This window comes from Schistocerca gregaria, chromosome 1 (genome assembly GCF_023897955.1).
Source record: "Schistocerca gregaria isolate iqSchGreg1 chromosome 1, iqSchGreg1.2, whole genome shotgun sequence".
NCBI classification, from domain to species: domain Eukaryota; kingdom Metazoa; phylum Arthropoda; class Insecta; order Orthoptera; family Acrididae; genus Schistocerca; species Schistocerca gregaria.
Genome location: NC_064920.1, coordinates 73,866,356 through 73,886,190, shown reverse-complemented (window position 1 = coordinate 73,886,190; position 19,835 = coordinate 73,866,356). Strand labels below are relative to the sequence as shown.

The window sequence follows — 19,835 nt, the reverse complement described above, 5'->3', positions numbered from 1 at the left end:
TTACAACACCAAGCACATAGGAGATAGTTCGCTAACGTGGCAGTAGAAATCATCTCGATACTTTCATCCTCGCTGGTTCATATCGCTAAGTTAAACAGCGTCATAATGTTATCCGTGTAGCTGAAAACTTTATGAAATAAATGTTTCATTTCTGCTTAAGGCAGCTAATTCCCTCACTCCTTTAAATACTGTTAATGTAGGACGTTCGGGGAAAGTAATTCTTAAGTGAACAAGTGGAAGACATGATCGAAAGAATCACAGATTACATTCGTACTTAATATTACATTCAATAATTGAAACAAGATGTCATATTTTATTTAAAAAGCCAATTCAACAGGTCGTGTTCCCTTACATTATCATTCACATTCCATAGGCGAAAGATCATCGCAGATTAGCATGAATGCCCCGAAATGTTATTTGATGTGTGGAAGGGCAATGAGCTGCTACGTTTTCTGAGACGTTGATTGTGTACACAAAGATCTTACATTCCCCACTTAAAACGCGAGTGCAAAATGTATGATAGAAACATGTATTCTGTTCTATAATCTGGAAACCACATAACGCGCAATAACGAAAATTCAGTGCAACCTTGCGAACCAGCAATCATCTCCCCATGATACAGAACGAAGCCAACTGAGTACGTTCAGTGCGTTATCATAACAAAAAGCGTCTGTACTGCGTGGTAGAATCGGCTCATTAACATCTGATTCTGCTGTCAACGTTCTCTGTTGCTTGAGTCACGTCAAAGCTCGGGCGACTTGCTAAGCCTCCCGCAGATATAAAACACAGTGCCCCAACTTCCCAACCCTGATAATGACGTACAGAATTCGCGCTGAATAGTCCCAAATACCGTCAGGTAAGTTCCCTTGTTGCTGGACTGATCACGACGCACGTAACTTGATGTCAGAGAGGCCAAAGATTGTAAGCCTACGATACAGTAATAATGAATTTCCAGAATGAGAATGAGAATTTCACTCTGCAGCGGAGTGTGCGCTGATATGAAACTTCCTGGCAGATTAAAACTGTGTGCCCGACCGAGACTCGAACTCGGGACCTTTGCCTTTTTAATAATGAATTTCGTTTACCTGTTCAAGATTCGCAAGCTGCTACATTTACGTCTGTTGTGCAATACGGTGTCACCCTGCGTCTATGGAGTTATGGCGTCGTCGCACAGAGTTCTGTCATAACAATTGTAATATCCCGGTGTCTTTTCAGCTCTATCGGAGGCCGTGAGCATTCTTGCCAAGATATCCTGTTCAGTCTCGACAGACTTTTCGTACTCAACATTTCTCACATGGTCCCAAAGAAAAAAATCAAGTGGGCTGAGAACAAGTGAAAGTGCTGGCCACGGAAAAGGACCACCTCTGCCTCTCCACGTTTCAGGGAATGTCTGATGTGAGCTCCGTCATGTCGGAAACATATCCGTTGACGAATAACAAGTGAGACATGTTCAAGGACTCTGAGCACAAACAGTACCGGTACATTCTAAACATTCATGGTGGTGTCTGATTGTTCTATATCGTGTCTCCCTACCACTTTCGCGCAACGACGCTCTGAGCGTGTTTTTTAGGGAATTAACTAGTTTGAACCTGGGACCTGTTGCTGGTAAGGAGACGCCAGACCACACATGACATGTAGAATTCAGAAGAGTTCAGTGAGACTAGCGATGATATAACCAAATACTAAATTATCTCAGCGTCAGCTCCACTGCACTCCCTGTAAAAGAATCTTAATACTAACAAAATATAGTGGAAAGGGTTCAAGGCTTTCCTATTTTTAGTTAGCTGGTAAAATAACGTCGAAAAAGCAGTTAAGTTTACCATTGGAAATTTATTCTATTCACAAAACATCGTTTATAAATTGCACTATTGATAAAAGGAAATGTTTTAATACAGGATGGTAAAAACCAACTGCGTTCAACAAAAATGTGAACGAATATTCCCTAAATGGGTTTCCAAGTTCTACAATCGATCGAAGGATGACCTATGCCATATCACATCTATAATCTAGGTTTAAATTCAGTTTCACAAAAGAGAAAACTATCAAAATGGTCTACAGTGACCCTCAACTATCTTTAATAACTTATCTAACTTGTCGTAAATTACAGTGGCTGATGTGGCTTCTCAATAACTATATAAAAGAAAAATCATCGCGTTTCAGATCTGTTCTTCAAGTGACAAATGTGAACACCATGAGTTTTAAATAACGATCACCATTAGTATTACGCAAAAAAGGGGTGTAACAGATGAGACTTCTGCAGTTCTGAGTGAAGCTTTATGCGCTCAAATATGCGGCATCGCGTGCGTTCATTACCTTGTCGGTGTTTAGGCAGCGTCAGGGCGACAGCGGCCGACGCAGCAGCCATCCAGCTCGCCGTCTCGGAACCAACTCTCTCTAACTTCTCCTTACTACAATTTACCGAAGTTAGTTTAAAAAAACTATCTGGCTATGTTTTCATCTGACCAGTCAGGGTCTCAATGTTAACCTTAAGCTCCGCCTACAAAAATTCTGTGTATCCAATGAGAAACGTTATACTTTTCGTGGTGGGGCAATGTTTTTTAAAATTTGCAACGTAACAGAGACGCTAAAAAGTCTCACGCTAAAACCTGCAGCTGGTGTGGTCCTTTTAGCGTTATCGTGAGATCAATACTGTTCTTCTGGAGGGCTCTATCTTTTAACATGGGCTGGAGGATTGTCCTAATGTAACAGACACGCGAAAAAGTCTCACGCTATAACTTGCGGGTGGTAGTGGCCCTTTTTGTGTTATCGTAAGATCTATACTGCTTTTCTGGAGGGCTCTAGCTTTTAACATGGGCTGGGGGGTGGTCCTTGACATACCTGAGACGCGAAAAAGTCTCACGATAAAACGTGCGGGTGGTAGTTGTACAGGTAGGCTGGGCCCTCCGTTCCTTATCGTAGGGCCTTCTAGCTCGACACGGTTCTGCTCTCGGCTTCTGTCCTCGTTTCTCCCCTCGGAACTGCGTCTGCCTCACGGTGGGAAGGTACGACATGCAATTAGGCATTCTTGTGTTAGTCTGTGGTATTTCATTTGCTCACTCGTTACTCGTATTACTTTGGTTAATTTAATGTAACGATTTATTCGGAGCTATGTGACATACTACTGGATTTGCTTATCATGTCAGGGTTTTCATGTAAGGTGTTGGATTTGCCTGACACCTTACAACATGTATTCCACTATCAAAGGTATCAGAACGATTTTTGCTTATAACTTTCGACTCGGTGTCATTTACATCAAATTGACACATTTACCTTTCTCCATCGTTCCTAAAAGTTTGTAGCATCATCACGGACTCGTGCTGTATAATGTAGTCAGATCAAAATTAGCCTTGACCGTCAACGGCTTGTTCCATTTCTTTCTTAATAATGTCCGATAGCCTGCCCAACCGCGTTTTCTTCTTTTTTCTCTTCACTTTCAGTTTTAAGCTGTTTACTGTAGTTTATGGTTCCCTTCATTTCCTGACTCTTCTAGGGTATCACCTTCTTTTTGGTTTCTCATTCTTCATTTCCATTAACGTTTCAGGATCTATCCTTCGTATGTGTTCAGTGCATCTTCTCCTAATTTCTTATAACTTTTCTTCTACAGTGTATATATTTGTTTCATTTCTGATATCAACATTTATGAGTATGTCTGTTGGTTTACAACCCACGACACTTCAGGAAACGGCGTTTTGGTTAATGATCTCTTGTTTAACATCCACGATTCACTTCATGTTGGAAGAACAAGAGACTTATAAAATTTAATAACTTATCTTTCTGAGTTTTACTTCCAAATATCTGCTGATTCTTCCGAAAATGTTACTGTGGTGTGCATACTGTAAGACCTTCGGTACACACACTATCAGATTATTTGACTTGTCGCTCTAGCGAAGTAGGCGAGTGTCAGCAAAATGTCTCGTGGTCTTATCGTGGCGTGTTTATCTTCTGCCGTTAGGTCAAACGATAGAAATGCAACTTGCACGCTTAGAGTAGCAGATTGATGGTGACCAACTTTAAACAGAACTTGATTAATTTTCAGACACATTTATTAAAATAATAACAAGCATAAAAATAACTTGGTTCTGGATGCTATTTACAATTGACAATCTGAAGTCTTGGTACGTTAATCTTGTTCTCAAATATCTCTGATACTTGACAAAGCGTCTATACATTTATCTTCATGGCTATGTACAGGAATATAATAATCTTATTAGGCGCAGACTGAAACTTGACTATAGACTGGTACAGACTAATGCAGACTGGTACGGACTGGTGCAGACAAATGCAGACTGACTAATCAGAGGTCTGTACACTCGTTATAATACCTCGCGCGTTCAGGTATCACTGCGCGAGTGTGATCCGTGAGGAGAAAAGGTTTTACGTTAGCAGCAATCTAATTGGCTGCGTTACATATTAATACGCGGATCGGCGGAAGCGAATTTGGTCCGTCTTTATGACAGCGCCATCTCGTAAAGCGGAGACGGACGAGCGCTGCGCCTGCGCTGTTGTGCTTAGCGGGGCGCGCTCTAGTGGGAAAGTTGTGTACGCGCTGACTACGCGGAATTATGTACACAACAGTTACTAAACATATTCACTTTGTTTTGCATTTCCTTGTCGCAATTATGCGTTACATGACAGCCATAACGCTTGAAGTCCCGGTGTTGAAGCATGAAACATCTCTGACGGTCATTTCCTTTCCTGGATATCAATGTAAAGCATAAAGAAGTATTTTAATACTGAGATACCATTCAGCTGAACCTTAGTATTTACGTGAAAAGTCCATCTGAAAATAGCATCGTCGATTCGGATATTAAATAGAGCAGAAGGTAAACTGAATCGTAGTCTCTCTGCTTTGTTTCTTGTGACTAACCAAGTCAGTGTTTAAGGTCCTGCAGAAATAGTGTGCTTTCATACAAATTTTGAATATCAGATATCAGGCCTAATGGGTATACTTTATCTTTCTGTAGGTGTTATCTTTATGTACGATAACGGTAAAAGCTGCAGAAATGAATTAAAATTTGTTCCACAGCCAAGAACTTGAACCAGACTCTCTTGCTTACTAGCCTACATGGAGACTCAAATGTTTCGAGGAAAATTCTATCATAACATATATAGATGATGACCCTCCAGGCTAGCTGAGAACGCTAACGCTCTGCTTCCTGGACTCGGGTAGGCGCGCCAGCCCCAGATCTAATCCGCCTGGAGGTGGTTTTTACGCGGTTTTCCACATCCCACTAGGTGAATATTGGGCTGGTCCCCATGTTCCGCCTCAGTTACACGGCTTGCAGACATCTGAACACATTCGCACTATTCCATGGACGCAGACAGTTCGGGTACACTAATTCCTTCCTGGAAGGTATGTGGTGGCGTCAGGATGGGCATCTGGGCACCCCTTAACAGTAACATGACACATCCGATTAACCAGCAGACCCCGCCAGTCGGGATAAATGCTAAGAAAGAGAGAACATCTATAGATCATCTGCACATCGGTGACAGGATTTCCGCATTATGTCCAACGCTGGGCTGCTATTCCAATGTTGGGGAACCTCGGCAATACTGACGATCTAAAAAGGAGAAAATAAGCTGAAGATTTGAAGTTTGTGTTGTGGAGGGTATTGGACTTGTGTAGTCCTTGTAGGAATGTTAGATATAGCACTGCAGTGGTGTAATGGTTGGAATTCCTGCCTAGTTAGCAAGGAGACCTGCGTTCAGTTCCTGATAGTGGTACAAATTTTTACTCATTTCTTCAGCTTTCATCATTGCATCTATAATTCATTAGGCCCTACAATTTTTTCACTTAAGTTATATCTTCATTACCCCTTGCAATTTCCTTTTTACTGAAATTATATCTTAATATTCTTGTAAACATTATATCTTCATATTCTCTTGAAACATTGTATTTCTTTCTCTGATAAGCTACTTCAGCTGTTTGTTGCACAAACTCTTTTGATTACTTACAGATTACGCTAGCATTCACGAGAGAAAAAACTGCAGTTTCACACTAATACAAAATAAGTTGTGTTCATACTTCAGGTAGCGTAGACTACTTCAGTTAGGTAGTGGTACACCATGACACCCTAACCACACCCCGGACAGAGGTAGCCAGCCCTCTCGACTGCCGGAAGCTTAGTGGCTGCGCTGTACTATGTTCAAAGTAAGTTTGTTATTGACTTAATGGCGAGTCGTGTGGTGGGAGCCAGCCGCCAGCCAGTGGCGCCTTGTCAAGCGTGGCTGCTTGCGCGTCGGCATCACTTCCCCCGCCATTGCGTCCTGTCTGTCACAAAATTGCTTCAGGCTAGGTGTAGCAACCAGACTGGACACTGAGCAGTGCGTCGGCTGTTGCAGGTGGAGGACGAGAGAAAGGCGCGCGAGCAGGTCGACAGGGTGTTCAAGAAGCTCGACCTCAACCAGGATGGCGTCATCACCATCGAGGAGTTCATCGAGTCCTGCCTCAAGGTTAGTTGGCACGCATTGCTTTCCTTACCCAAACAAATACTGAAAAATTGAATCAAACCGCAGCTATGTTGAAAGTCTTCATCTGCATTTAGCTGTTTCCTACAGTGTCGTACACCGAAGTGCAGCCCGAATACATGGAAGGGTGGTTGTGCACGGTCCAGTCGCATTAATGTGACAACTTGTAAAAAGCCTGAATAACCATCTTTCGGAGTGCGGACGTGCAGGAAGAGAATCAGTGAGATTTTGGAAGGTATCGACAGGAATGTGGTGCCACGCCGCCTCCAGTGCTGTGAACATGTGCGCTAGGTTTCTTGCTTGAAGACATATGGCACCAAAAACTAACATACCCAGCTACTTCCTGTCTGCATCCTCATGACCCATATTTCGGCACCATGCATTGTGACATTCCGGACCACACAATACTTCAGCCCTTTCCCTAATCCTATTTCCATATCGTTGCACAGAAATTTTAGACAATGCCAAATATGCCACTGCTATTCTCCAGTTAATGTCACTGTTACGTCTCCAGTTGCTCTATATTTTACCTCCTATGCAATTAAAATGACTCACATATTCCAAATTCTATAAATCCAGCATCATTGTTATCTTTTCAGCTCCTTCTGTAGTCATTATTTTTGTTTTCAGTTGCTCTATATTTTACCTCCTATGCAATTAAAATGACTCACATATTCCAAATTCTATAAATCCAGCATCATTGTTATCTTTTCAGCTCCTTCTGTAGTCATTATTTTTGTTTTATTTGCGTTTATTTTCAGTCCATACTACTTGTCAGTACTTTCGATCTCCTCTTCCATTTCGAGCAGCGCTTTTTTGTTCGTAGTAAGAAGGACCATTTCGTCTGAAGAGTGTGAAACAATGTGTACTTCGACCATCAATTTTTACACTCTTATCTATTAATAAACAATGCTCACACACTTTGTCTGACAAAAAAAAATGAAGCACTCGGAAAACATGGTGGGGTATCAGTGTAGCTTCCCAACCGAATCAGTGCAAGAATGTGGGCCAGAGGCCATGCAGCGTCACGCCAGTAAGTGGGCTAATAATTCCAGTTTCTTTGTAAATTTGACAACATGGGCTTGTATTTAAATTATTAGAGATGCATTTCTCTGCGACAGGTAGAATGGCCACCACAGTGCATTCGTCTTAGGTATTGTTACTAGTTCCCTTAGTGTACATAAAGGGCGTCAACAGCGTCATTTGTCGATTGAGGGCGCTGAAGAGCACAGAGATGCGATCTACTCATCTGAGGCAGCGTTATAACCACCTAACACCGTTTCAGAGAGGTCTCACTTTGGGTTTCTAATTGGCCGCTTGATCGAATGTGCAGTAACCAGATTTGTAGGGCTTTCGATGTGACAATGTCCTGATGTTGGACTGCATGGGAACGTGAGAGCGGGCATACTCAGCGTCTAGGTTGCAGTTGAACACATCTGATCATAACAAGGGCTGATAGCCGTATTGTGCACAAAACACGAGCGAGTATTCGTCAGAGGCAAGCGTATGGTCAGGAGTACCCGAGGGAAGTATGGACCGGTGTTGTTCTCTATACAGGGTGGTCCATTGATAGTGAACGGGCCAAATATCTCACGATATAAGCACTATTGGGCAACGGAAAATCCACGATGGCTGCGACAAGTGGAACATCAGCGACCTTGGCGGGTTAATGTATGGTGCAGCATTATGGAAGGAAGGATAATTGTCCCCCATTTTATGGATGACAAACTAAATGGTGCAATATATGCTGATTTCCTACGTAATGTTCTACCGATGTTACTACAAGATTTTTCACCGCATGACAGAATGGCGATGTACTTCCAACATGATGGATGTCCCGCACATAGCTCGCGTGCGGTTGAAGCGGTATTGAATAGCATATGTCATGACAGGTGGATTGGTTGTCGAAGCACTGTACCGTGGCCCGCACGTTCACCGGATCTGACGTCCGCGGATTTCTTTCTATGGGGAAAGTTGAAGGATATTTTCTATCGTGATCCACCTTCAACGCCTGACAATATGCGTCAGCGTATTGTCAATGCATGTGCGAACATTACGGAAGGCGAACTACTCGCTGTTGAGAGGAATGTCGTTACACGTATTGCCAAATGCATTGAGGTTGACGGACATCATTTTGAGCATTTATTGCATTAATGTGGGTCTTACAGGTAATCACGCTCTAACAGAACATTATCAGAAATGATGAATTCACAAAGGTACATGTATCACATTGGAACAACCGAAATAAAATGTTCAAACTTACCTACGTTCTGTATCTTAATTTAAAAAATCTGTTACCAATTGTTCGTCTAAAATTGTGAGCCATATGTTTGTGACTATTACAGCGCCATCTACCATGAAGCGAAAAAAATTGTCCAACTAAAACATTCATATTTCTTTACGTACTACACGAATATGTAATTAAAAATGGGGGTTCCTATTTAAAAATCACGCAGTTAATATCCGTTTGATCCATGGCAGCGCCATGTAGCGGGCCAACCATAGCGCGGTCTGGTTTCCCCTTTTCAAGCTAGTTTTTTCGTTTAACGCTTATTTGTTATTTGGCCCAGTCACGATCAATGGACTACCCTGCATACACAAATACGATATTGCAGAGCCTGTGTTATTCTGATAAGCGGGAAATCCGGGTTCGATTACCGATCCGGCACAAATTTTCATTATCGTCATTGCATTCTACAGCTAATGGCAGTCCTTATTCGCAAGTGAGAATTCATTTGATAAATGATTTGTCGGAGAGGATTGGCAGCAATCTGCGACTATTTGCTGATGATGCCGCTTAGAACGTGAGTGACTATAGGAAGATACAAACGACGTAGACAACATATTTATTTGGTGTGATGAATAGCAGCTGTCTCTAAATGTGGAAAAATGGAAGTTAATGCGGATGAGTACGAAGAACATACATGTAATGTTCGCATACAGTGTTACTAGTGTCCTGCCCCACACAGTCAAGCCTTTTAATATCTGTTCGTTGTGTTGCAGAGCTGTATGTAATGGAACGAGCATGTGAGAACTGTCCTATTGAAGGCGAATCGTCGACTTCGGTTTACTGGGAGAATTTTAGGAAAGAGAGGTTCACCTGTGAAGGAGACGGGATATACGATGCTGGTGCGACCTATTCTTCTGTTCTGGTGGAGTGTTTGCGACCCGTACCAGGTCGGATTGGAGGAGGACATCGAAGGAATTCAGAGACGGACTGCTAGATTTGTTACCGGTATGTTCGAACAACACTTAAGTGTTACGGAGATGCTTCGGTAACTCAGATGGAAATTCCTGTAAGGAAGGCGACATTCTTGTCAAGAAACACTATAGAGAAAATTTAGAGAAACGTCATTTGAAGCTGGCTGCCGAACGATTGTGTTGCCTCCAACATGCATTGTGCGTAGAGACCACGAAAATCGATACGAGAAATTCAGACCCATACGGAGGCATACAGATACTCGTTTTTCCCTCTCTCTTTTTGCGAATGGAAGAGGAAAGGAAATGTCGGTTAGTGGTACTGGAGTGTACTCTACGCCACACCACGCGCCATACAGTGTTTTGCGGACTTCGTGACGTGGCTGGCAGTGGTTGAGGGAATTCTGGCAGCGCATTTACAATAGTCGCTGCGTCCGTGATATTTTCTGCGGCTTTTTTGCCGTTTCTCTCGGCATACAGTTGCAGATGTCATGATGTATGTCGAGAAAAAAAGCAGAAAATGTGACGGAAGCAGCGACAATTGTAAACTCATGCGGTGTTGTATAGCAAATAAGAAATTATGAAATTATTCAAAGAAACACTATTTGGAACAAAATAGTACAATGCTTTATAAGTATACTATTTCCGCATCTTTTAGAATCAATGAACCCACTGATGATGATGATGATATTTTCACGGGAGCTAGTTTGCGGAAATAAACAAACAACAACAGAGTTTTGCATCAAGGTGGACCCACAGTCCCATGTTGTTGCGTTACCTCTCACGCGACAGTATCACGGTTCCATTTTTCAACACGCCAATACAGCTCCACACATGGCACGTGCCTCTTATGAGGCGTCTGTGTGGCGCTGTGGTTAGCGTGTTCCACTGTTCTGTTCCCGGAAGAAAATGTGTGAGACTAGTTGTGACGTCAGCTCCGTCCCAGTGCCGGCGTGCACGATGTCGAGAACCAGTTGCGGCAGTTGTGGGCCACCTCTTCACAGAAGAGGAAACACTGGCTTTGTGACATTCCCAACTGAATTAGTCCATGCATACAGGGCAGATGGGATGAAACGACGTACTGATACTTGGACCAGTACGGTCAAGTACTTTGTAAATTTTATTCGATTTTCTAAGTACCTCTCAACCTGTGAAATTTCATTTCGTTCCTGTCTGGGTTCTAAGCCTTTTTTTTTTAAGGTAGTGTACATGCGTGGAAGCGCGTACGTTGTAGGCAACGTCATTGGTTTTTACGTTAGCTCCATTCTACTGGTCTTCTCTTCAGTGTATCTTGGCAGAGACTTTTCTTTGAGATATACTTAGTTTATAAGTCATCTGTTTCTCCATTCCACTAGTCTTTCCTTCATTATATCCAGTATAACACAGAGCTTTTCCAGATCAAGTTGTCGACAGCCGAAACTTTGTACCTCAAATTACAATTAAGTTGAAACTTCCTGGCAGATTAAAACTGTGAGCCGGATCGATACTCAAACTCTGGATCTTTGCCTTTTGCGGGCAAGTGCTCTACCATCTGAGCCACCCAAGCACGACCCGTCCTCACAGCTTCAATTCTGCCAGTACCTCGTCTCCTACATTTCAAACTTTACAGAAGATTTTGGCATAAGCTCAGATGGTAGAGCACTTGCCCGCAAAAGGCAAAGGTTGCGAGTTCGAGTCTCGCTCCGGCACATCGTTTTAATCTGCCAGGAAGTTTCATAACAGCGCACACTCCATTGCAGAATGAAAATCTCATTCTATACGTAAGTTGTGTAAAAGACCCAAGTTCTAAATCTCAGCATGTTTCCCTAGTTTGTACGCTGCACTATGCTTTGAAATGGGAACGCTTCCCCAAGGCTTGGTGCAAGCAACAAAACGTAAAACGAAATAAAGAAAAAAGCTTGTAGGCCCTCTTTTGTTGATTAATTTGTATGTAATCCATAGATTGTTTTTTTTTTTTTTTTTTTGAATCAGTCTTGCTCGATGAAAGAATTGTAATTTTCTTTCGTTCTTTTAATGATGGATCATTTAATCACAGTCGTAACACAAACGTGGTCATTCAGAATTATAGGTCGTTGTGTGATTTCTAGGGAGGCCACGAATCCCAGGTACAGGAGGGAGCATTTAACATAACGGAACGCACCACGTAATGCCGGTAACCTTAAAAGCCAGCAGCTAATGGGTCAGTAGCGTGTCACGCAAAGTACTCTACGCGTGACCCTGTTGCTTGTGTTAAAAAATGCAAGTGTCGTGCAGCAACTCGAGGCTTTTTATCGACTCTTAAACACGGGACGACGCATTCCACGAATGTTACCCCTCAGGACTAACTTATGCTGGGAACTACGTCCAGCACACCGATTGGCGAATAAAATATTAATGTTGAAGAACGTGACGCAGAGGTACCCGGTTAAAACATTGTCCACATCAATCCCCCATATAGACAGCATTTCCAGCATGCAGCTTTCCTACAGCACGCATTTTTGTACGAAGCGTCCAATACGATTGCTTCGAACGATAACGTATGAATAAACCCTCATAAAGATGTAAGAGATGGTCTCCAAAATGAAGTATACAGTCAGTTTACGTAAGTTGTATATTTGGCAGAGATAATCACTTTCAGACGGACACACACATACATCGTGATGGCTGTCGGCAAGGACAACAATTCATATTGTTCATGACTTTGCACCAAGCAGTCCCTCGGGACCATCGAGTATTTAAATATTATGAACTAGTTGGAAAGAGAGTATTATATTACACAAGGAAACAATCAATTATTTTTACCCCTTTAATATACCAGTGTTTTGAAGTCTAACGTTTCCGTAGATAAATAACAATACAACACATTTTGAACGGCATTTTGGGCTTCTGTTTACATTACTTTGACAGACGTCATGCATTGCACTTCCGTATGCTACTTTATTCAGTGTATTTTGAAACAAATTTATCCCTGAAACAGTGCAAGCAATTTCTTTTAAGTCCCAAGGACAACATGTCAATATCATGCATCTCGCAGTTTAGCGAATAAGGTCTTGCAGAATTCGCTTTAGTTGTAATCTCCAGTTTATTTATTCTCAGCCTCAGAATATTGATATTGTTCACCCCAGAAAGGTTCAGAATGGTACACGGTATTTCCGTTACCCACCTTCTGGCTCCTGTGGATACTGAGTAACTGCTACAGAGCTGATCACACGACTACTAGTCTCACGCTTAACGTTGCTGCCATCATTGGTCGTGTAGACAACAACACAATTACCTATATGTTTTAGTGAAACATGAACGGAGTGTCAGCAATCTGAGAAAAAACAAAATGTACATAAATATCTTGGATGTCATCTGACTTCCGGAAACACTAGTTTAGTCATGAAAGTACCTCAGAGGTTTTGACGATGCCATAATCTGTAATAGATTACTATGTGAAAAAATCTACATAAGTATTTAGTCATATCTTGATAACAGTTCAAAGTGGTGAGAAGATTTCCATCTTGGTTTAAATGTACAAAAATGTGCTATTCTGCATTTCACAAAACATAAAAAAGTGGGAACCTCTGAGTAGAAAATCAATGAGGGACAACTGGCAACATTCACCTCATACATGTGGCTTGTGTGGAATAATTTGTAGAGATATGAAATGGAACCATCTCACAGATTCAATCCTAAGTAAAGCTGGAAGCACACTTCTGTTCATTCGCAGAATACTTAGTCTACGAAATAGATTGTTTACTTAACACTTGTATCACTCATCCAACGATATTGCTGATGCGTATGGGATCCATACCCAATTTTTTTAAGGACTAACAGTGGATATTGAACAAGAATAAAGAAGGGAAGCACGAATGGTCACAGGTCTGTTTGACACGCAGGTAGGCTACACGGAAGAGCTGAGCAACCGCAAAGAGACAAGACAGACTCCAACAACACCATGAAAGCCAACTTACAAATTTTCAAGAAACAGTATTAATTGAAGAATCCGGAGGTATATTGCAGCCTTCTATGTATACTTTGCGTAGAGACTGCAGACACAGAATTAGGGTAACTAAATGCGTCTTAGAGTGTTTTTCAGGCTACGGATGTAAATACATTACTGATACATCGAAAAGATTCCGTTTACTGCAAGGATATGCAAAAAAAAAACTGCAATTGATTTTGTATGTTTTGAAATCCGTCTTATGGAAACACTATTTCTTTCTTTTTTTCATTTAGACATGTTTCGACACCTTTGTGCCATTTTCTGAGGGTCATATTTATTTCTGTAAAGTACGACATAACGTATATAATCAGTAGTGTATCGTAAGCCTAAAACTCATAATATGTGCATTTCCCTTGGTTTGTTTCGATTGCTCACCAGAAAATTAGATTGCAAATGAATCTTCATTATTATAAATGGGTTCTGTGCCCCTTTTTGTCGTTTTTTATAGCATGTCATCTACAAAGTTGTCACGAAGAAAATTTTTATGCTTTTCTGAAGTACTATTTCGTGGTTAGTGGTTCTGCACAGTATGTTACTGTACTTACATTTTCCGTCCTTTCCTGTATCTCTGTTCGGATATTACTGCTATTAAACACACTGTTATGTACAAAAAGGCTTCGCTCACAAGTTCACTTCACACGTATTTTCCAAAAAGAACGTGACAAAACGTGATTTGATCGCTATTCGATTATTATGTTCTACGTGGGGAAGTGTCTATGTATAGTTCCCTAAGTATTCCAGACTGTTTTTTGGTGCACAGTGTTGTATTTTCATTCAAGAATTCCTCTCCTTGTATCATTGCTTTTCGTATGTTTTTGACAGAGACTATTGCTTTCTCTGAGTATCTTAAATCAGTCTCAGTGTTGTTTGGGTGGTGGTGTACTGTCACTTTTTAGGGCTCTGAGGTGTTTATCTCGTTTTGAACTTGACCTGTGCAGACAGGTTAGCATTAACTACATGTTAGCTGACAGACTGTAGTTTCGGAGAATTTGCCTATGAATGTGTTCTCAGTATTGACTTTTATTTGTGCCGAATGATATTCCTATTATTTTCATTTATTTTTAATTACTCGTCAAGTTCTGTAGGACCTAGTTGAGAAGCAAATCTCCAAGCTCATGGAACGTGTCAGTACAGATAAAACAGATAAAAATAATATGTTTATGAACCCGAAAAATGTCAAACCATAAGTTTAAGTAAACGCAATCAAAAATACAACAAGAATCAGTTTAACTTTTCAAGGGACTGGAAAAAAATCGTTCAAAAGGTTCTAAGCCCTATGGGACTTTATATCTGAGGTCATCAGTCTCCTGCTCTTAGAACTACTTAAACCTAAGTAACCTAAGGACATCACACAGATCAATGCCCGAGGCAGGATTCGAACCTGCGACCGTAGCAGTAGCACGGTTCCGGACTGAAACCCCTAGAACCGCTCGGCCACAGCGGCCGGCATTAAACTCCTCGACAGAATAGATGGAGTGATCCATGAGAAAACTCTTCAGTTTAGATTTCAAAGCACGTGGTTTACTGCTAAGAATTTTTTATTCTGAAAGTACGATGCAACTGCAGGTTTGACTTCTGCCGAGTATTAACTGAGTGAAAGCTGCTTATTCTTGGAAATAAGCTGATATTGTTAACAAGAAATGACAGTAAGGAATATACGTATGTCAAAATACCTAGACTCGTGAACAGGGTTCGACGAGAGGTCCGTGCACTTACACCACTTATTTCCGAGCCACCCGTTTCTGAGCCAAAACTATCCTTTTAGAATGGGAAGAATTACTCCAAAACATAATACCACATGACATAAGCGAATAAAAATAAGCGAAGTGTATTAATTTTCGTGTCGAACGATCACTCACTTCTGACACCGTTCGAAAAGTAGAAATGGCAGCATTAAGTCGTTGAACAAGGTCCTGAACGTGGGCTTTCCACGACAACTTACTATCTATCTGAACACCTAGGAATTTGAACAGTCCAGTTTCACTAATCAAATGCCTAGTCTGTGAAATTAAAACGTTAGGTTTTGTTGAATTGTGTGTTAGAAACTGTAAGAACTAAGTCTTACTCCGATTTAGCGTTAGTTTGTTTTCTACAAGCCATGAACTTACGTTATGAAACCGAGCTAATATTACACTCAACATCCTTTACTACCAAGCTAATATCATCAGCAAACAGAAATATTTTAAAGTTACCCGTAATACGAGAGGGCATATCATTTACATAAATAAGGAACAGGAGTGGTCCCAGCACTGATACCTGTGGCACCCCGACTTGACTGTACCCCACTCAGACCCCGCATCACAGCCGTTATCAACATTGTGAATAATGACCTTTTGCTGCCTGTTGCTATAGTAAAAGGTACTCCCCGTATTCCGTAATGGTACAACTTCTGGAGCAATATTTTGTTTTCAACACAATCAAACGCCTTCGTTAAATCAAAAAATATGCCTAGCGTTCGAAACCTTTTGTTTAACTCATCCAGTACCTCATAGTAAAAGATAATATAGCATTCTCAGTTGTTAAACGACTTATAAAGCCGAACTGTATATTTGATAGGAAATCGTGTGATATAAAATGATCAATTATCCTCACATACACAGCCTTTTCAGTAACTTTAAGAATGACTGATGGGATAGAAATAGGTCTAAAATTTTCTACATTATCTCTTTCTCCCTTTTTATAAAGCGGCTTTACTACGGAGTACTTAAATCGTTCAGGAAACTGACCATTCCTTCTAAATATTCATGGTGGTGTCTGATTGTACTATATCGTGTCTCCCTACCACTTTCGCGCAACGACGCTCTGAGTGTGTTTTTTAGGGAATTAACTAGTTTGAACCTGGGACCTGTTGCTGGTAAGGAGACGCCAAACCACACATGACATGTAGAATTCAGAAGAGTTCAGTGAGACTAGCGATGATATAACCAAATACTAAATTATCTCAGCGTCAGCTCCACTGCACTCCCTGTAAAAGAATCTTAATACTAACTAAATTTAGTGGAAAGGGTTCAAGGCTTTCCTATTTTTAGTTAGCTGGTAAAATAACGTCGAAAAAGCTGTTAAGTTTACCATTGGAAATTTTATTCTACTCACAAAACATCGTTTATAAATTGCACTATTGATAAAAGGAAATGTTTTAATACAGGATGGTAAAAACCAACTGCGTTCAACAAAAATGTGAACGAATATTCCCTGAGTGGTTTTCAAGTTCTACAATCGATCGAAGGATGACCTATGCCATTTCACATCTATAATCAAGGTTTAATTTAAGTTTCAAAAAAGAGAAAACTATCAAAATGGTCTACAGTGACCCTCAATTATCTTTAATTTCTAATTTAACTTGTCGTAAATTACAGTGGCTGATGTGGCTTCTCAATAACTATATAAAAGAAAAATCATCGCGTTTCAGATCTGTTCTTCAAGTGACAAATGTGAACACCATGAGTTTTAATTAACGATCGACACTAGTATTACGCAAAAAAGGGGGTGTAACAGATGAGACTTCTGCAGTTCTGAGTGAAGCCTTATGCGCTCAAAAATGCGGCATCACGTGCGTTCATTACCTTGTCGGTGTTTAAGCAGCGTCAGGGCGGCAGCGGCCGCGGCCGGCGCAGCAGCCATCCAGTTCGCCGTCTCGGAACCAACTCTCCTCTAACTTCTCCTTACTACAATTTACCGAAGTTAGTTTAAAAAAACTATCTGGCTATGTTTTCATCTGACCAATCAGGGTCTCAATGTTAACCTTAAGCTCCGCCTACAAAAATTCTGTCTATCCAATGAGAAACGTTATACTTTTCGTGGTGGGGCAATGTTTTTTAAAGTTTGCAATGTAACAGAGACGCTAAAAAGTCTCACGCTAAAACCTGCAGCTAGTGTGGTCCTTTTAGCGTTATCGTAAGATCTATACTGTTCTTCTGGAGGGCTCTATCTTTTAACATGGGCTGGGGGGGGGTGGTCCTTGACGTACCTGAGACACGAAAAAGTCTCATGCTAAAACTTGCGGGTGGTAGTGGCCCTTTTTGTGTTATCGTAAGATCTATACTGTTTTTCTGGAGGGCTCTAGCTTTTAACATGTGCTGGGGGTGGTCCTTGATGTACCTGAGACGCGAAAAAGCCTCACGCTAAAACGTGCGGGTGGTGAGCCCTAGTGGTTAGCTGGAGACGTGGGTGTCCGTCCCTTATCGTAGGGCCTTCTAGCTTAACACGGTTCTGCTCTCGGCTTCTGTCCTCGTTTCTCCCCTTGGAACTGCGTCTGCCTCACGGTGGGAAGGTACGACATGCATTTAGGCATTCTTGTGTTAGTCTGTGGTATTCCATTTGCTCATTCGTTACTCGTATTACTTTGGTTAATTTAATGTAACGATTTATTCGGAGCTATGTGACATACTACTGGATTTGCTTATCATGTCAGGGTTTTCATGGAAGGTGTTGGATTTGCCCGACACCTTACATATCACCACCCTTCGAACTTAATTTTTGCACTGAATTTAGGCAATGATTGAATCGTTGTCTAAGTCAGTCAAAAATTATTTCAGTGTCTCAATTTCGTTGCCTACTGTTCAGCCACGTTATTCTGTTCTATGCTAGTTTTTATTACTAATTTATATTTTTATATTCTTCCACATTATAATTAAAAATGACATGAGAAGAATATTTTTATACTATTATTAATTTTTAATTAATTTCTTTATTTATTTAAATGTGTAGTTCGTTTTTTAAGAAGTTTGTTATCAAAAGTGAGGAGTCTTTCACATGGATTTTCTTGGAAATATGTAGTAATTAAGTAAAATGTATTCCTAACACATTTTCTAAATATCATGTACAAGTAAAGTGTTTTTGTTTCTAGACACGCATTTCAACATTGTGACACTAACAAATAAGAATTATTTCCAAGAATTGTTTTGACAAAGAAATATACATACACAAGTATTGAGATATTATCCTAACAAATTTTACAAATGCTAAAAAAATTGCCTTGACAAAGAAATATACATACACACGTATTGGGGTATTATCCTAATAAATGGTACAAATGTTAAAGAAAGGGAAAACATCCAACAAGATAATTTTTTATTCTTTGTTTTTATAAGGAAAAAATAAGTGAAATATAGTTATTCTTTCATTTTTATGAGGAGAAAATAAGTGGCATATTGTTTCCTTATATACTGTCCATTTAAGAACTAATGACTTTTTTTTATCGATAGTCTATTTTTTACTTCAGTCCATAGTCAATGACTGTTATTTTGTAGTTTATTAGCTGTCTGGTGTGCTTAACTTATTTAGTTTTTCACACGTTTCTTTTGCACAATTCCTACATCACATAATTACATTTCACACATTCACATAATCCCATGAATGTTCAAGCATGAGGTTGTCGAATGTTTTTGCACGAAGGTGATGGACTTGAGCGAGATGGATGTGGGCAAGTATTTGATGTAAAGCTTCGTTCGTCGTTCCTTGTTGGCTTTGCAAGTGTGTGTCGCTGTTGTGGAGGTCCCATACTGGAATGGAGCTGTGAGTGCAGAATCTCGTCGTTTACTGGCTTTGTATGCGTGAAAGTCATCGTTATGTGTCGCTGAAAGCGGTCGTTTTTCGTTGTAATACTTCGCAGACGACTAGTTTACAATAGGATAGGGATTTGGGAAGATATGTCGTCTATTCTTCACCCATCTTCTCTTGGTCTCAATCTTGCGAATCTTCAACTTCTGTTCTTCCTGCTTTTTCTCTGCTTCTTACTTGCTTCTTGCTTCTTCTCTGGGCAGGATATGGAAATTATTATTGATAACTAGTCGCTTTGAAGTTCTCCTCCTAGTAACAGTTTGATAAGTTGTTTGAGCGTGTCATTTTTACTTTGTGAAAGTTCTTCTTCAGTTTCGTGCATCAGCGTGCTGTTTAATAGCAGTAGTGTGACTTTTACGCGTTTTTTTTTTTTTTTTTTTTTTTTTTTTTTTTTTTTTTTTTTTTTGCCAGTGGTGGCTTGCTCAAGCGGTCTTCTCGTCCGGCCGTTTTTTGCTCGCTCCGTTCATTCGGGGCTCGGAGACCCTTCCGGCGTTCGCCGTCCCGCCGCGTCTCAGCACGGGTCTGTCACTGTGCGGCTCGGTGTTCCATCGCAGCAAGGTTCCACCTAGCGGGCATATTTATTGCCCACTTTCGCTACAAGGGCCTTCTGTTAGTTTTGCTGTCTTTTCCCTTCTCTCGACGC

At 40.8% G+C, this 19,835-nt stretch overlaps 1 protein-coding gene across 1 annotated transcript in view; it reads left to right on the top strand.

Moving 5' to 3' along the window:
• The window catches only part of LOC126284920 (calsenilin), a 208,541-nt gene that overhangs the window by 125,106 nt on the left and 63,600 nt on the right, over positions 1-19,835 (top strand). Inside the window, exon 4 of the mRNA XM_049984186.1 lies at positions 6,343-6,453. Within this exon, the coding sequence (XP_049840143.1) occupies positions 6,343-6,453 (111 nt within the window). The remainder of the gene's footprint in view (positions 1-6,342; positions 6,454-19,835) is intronic.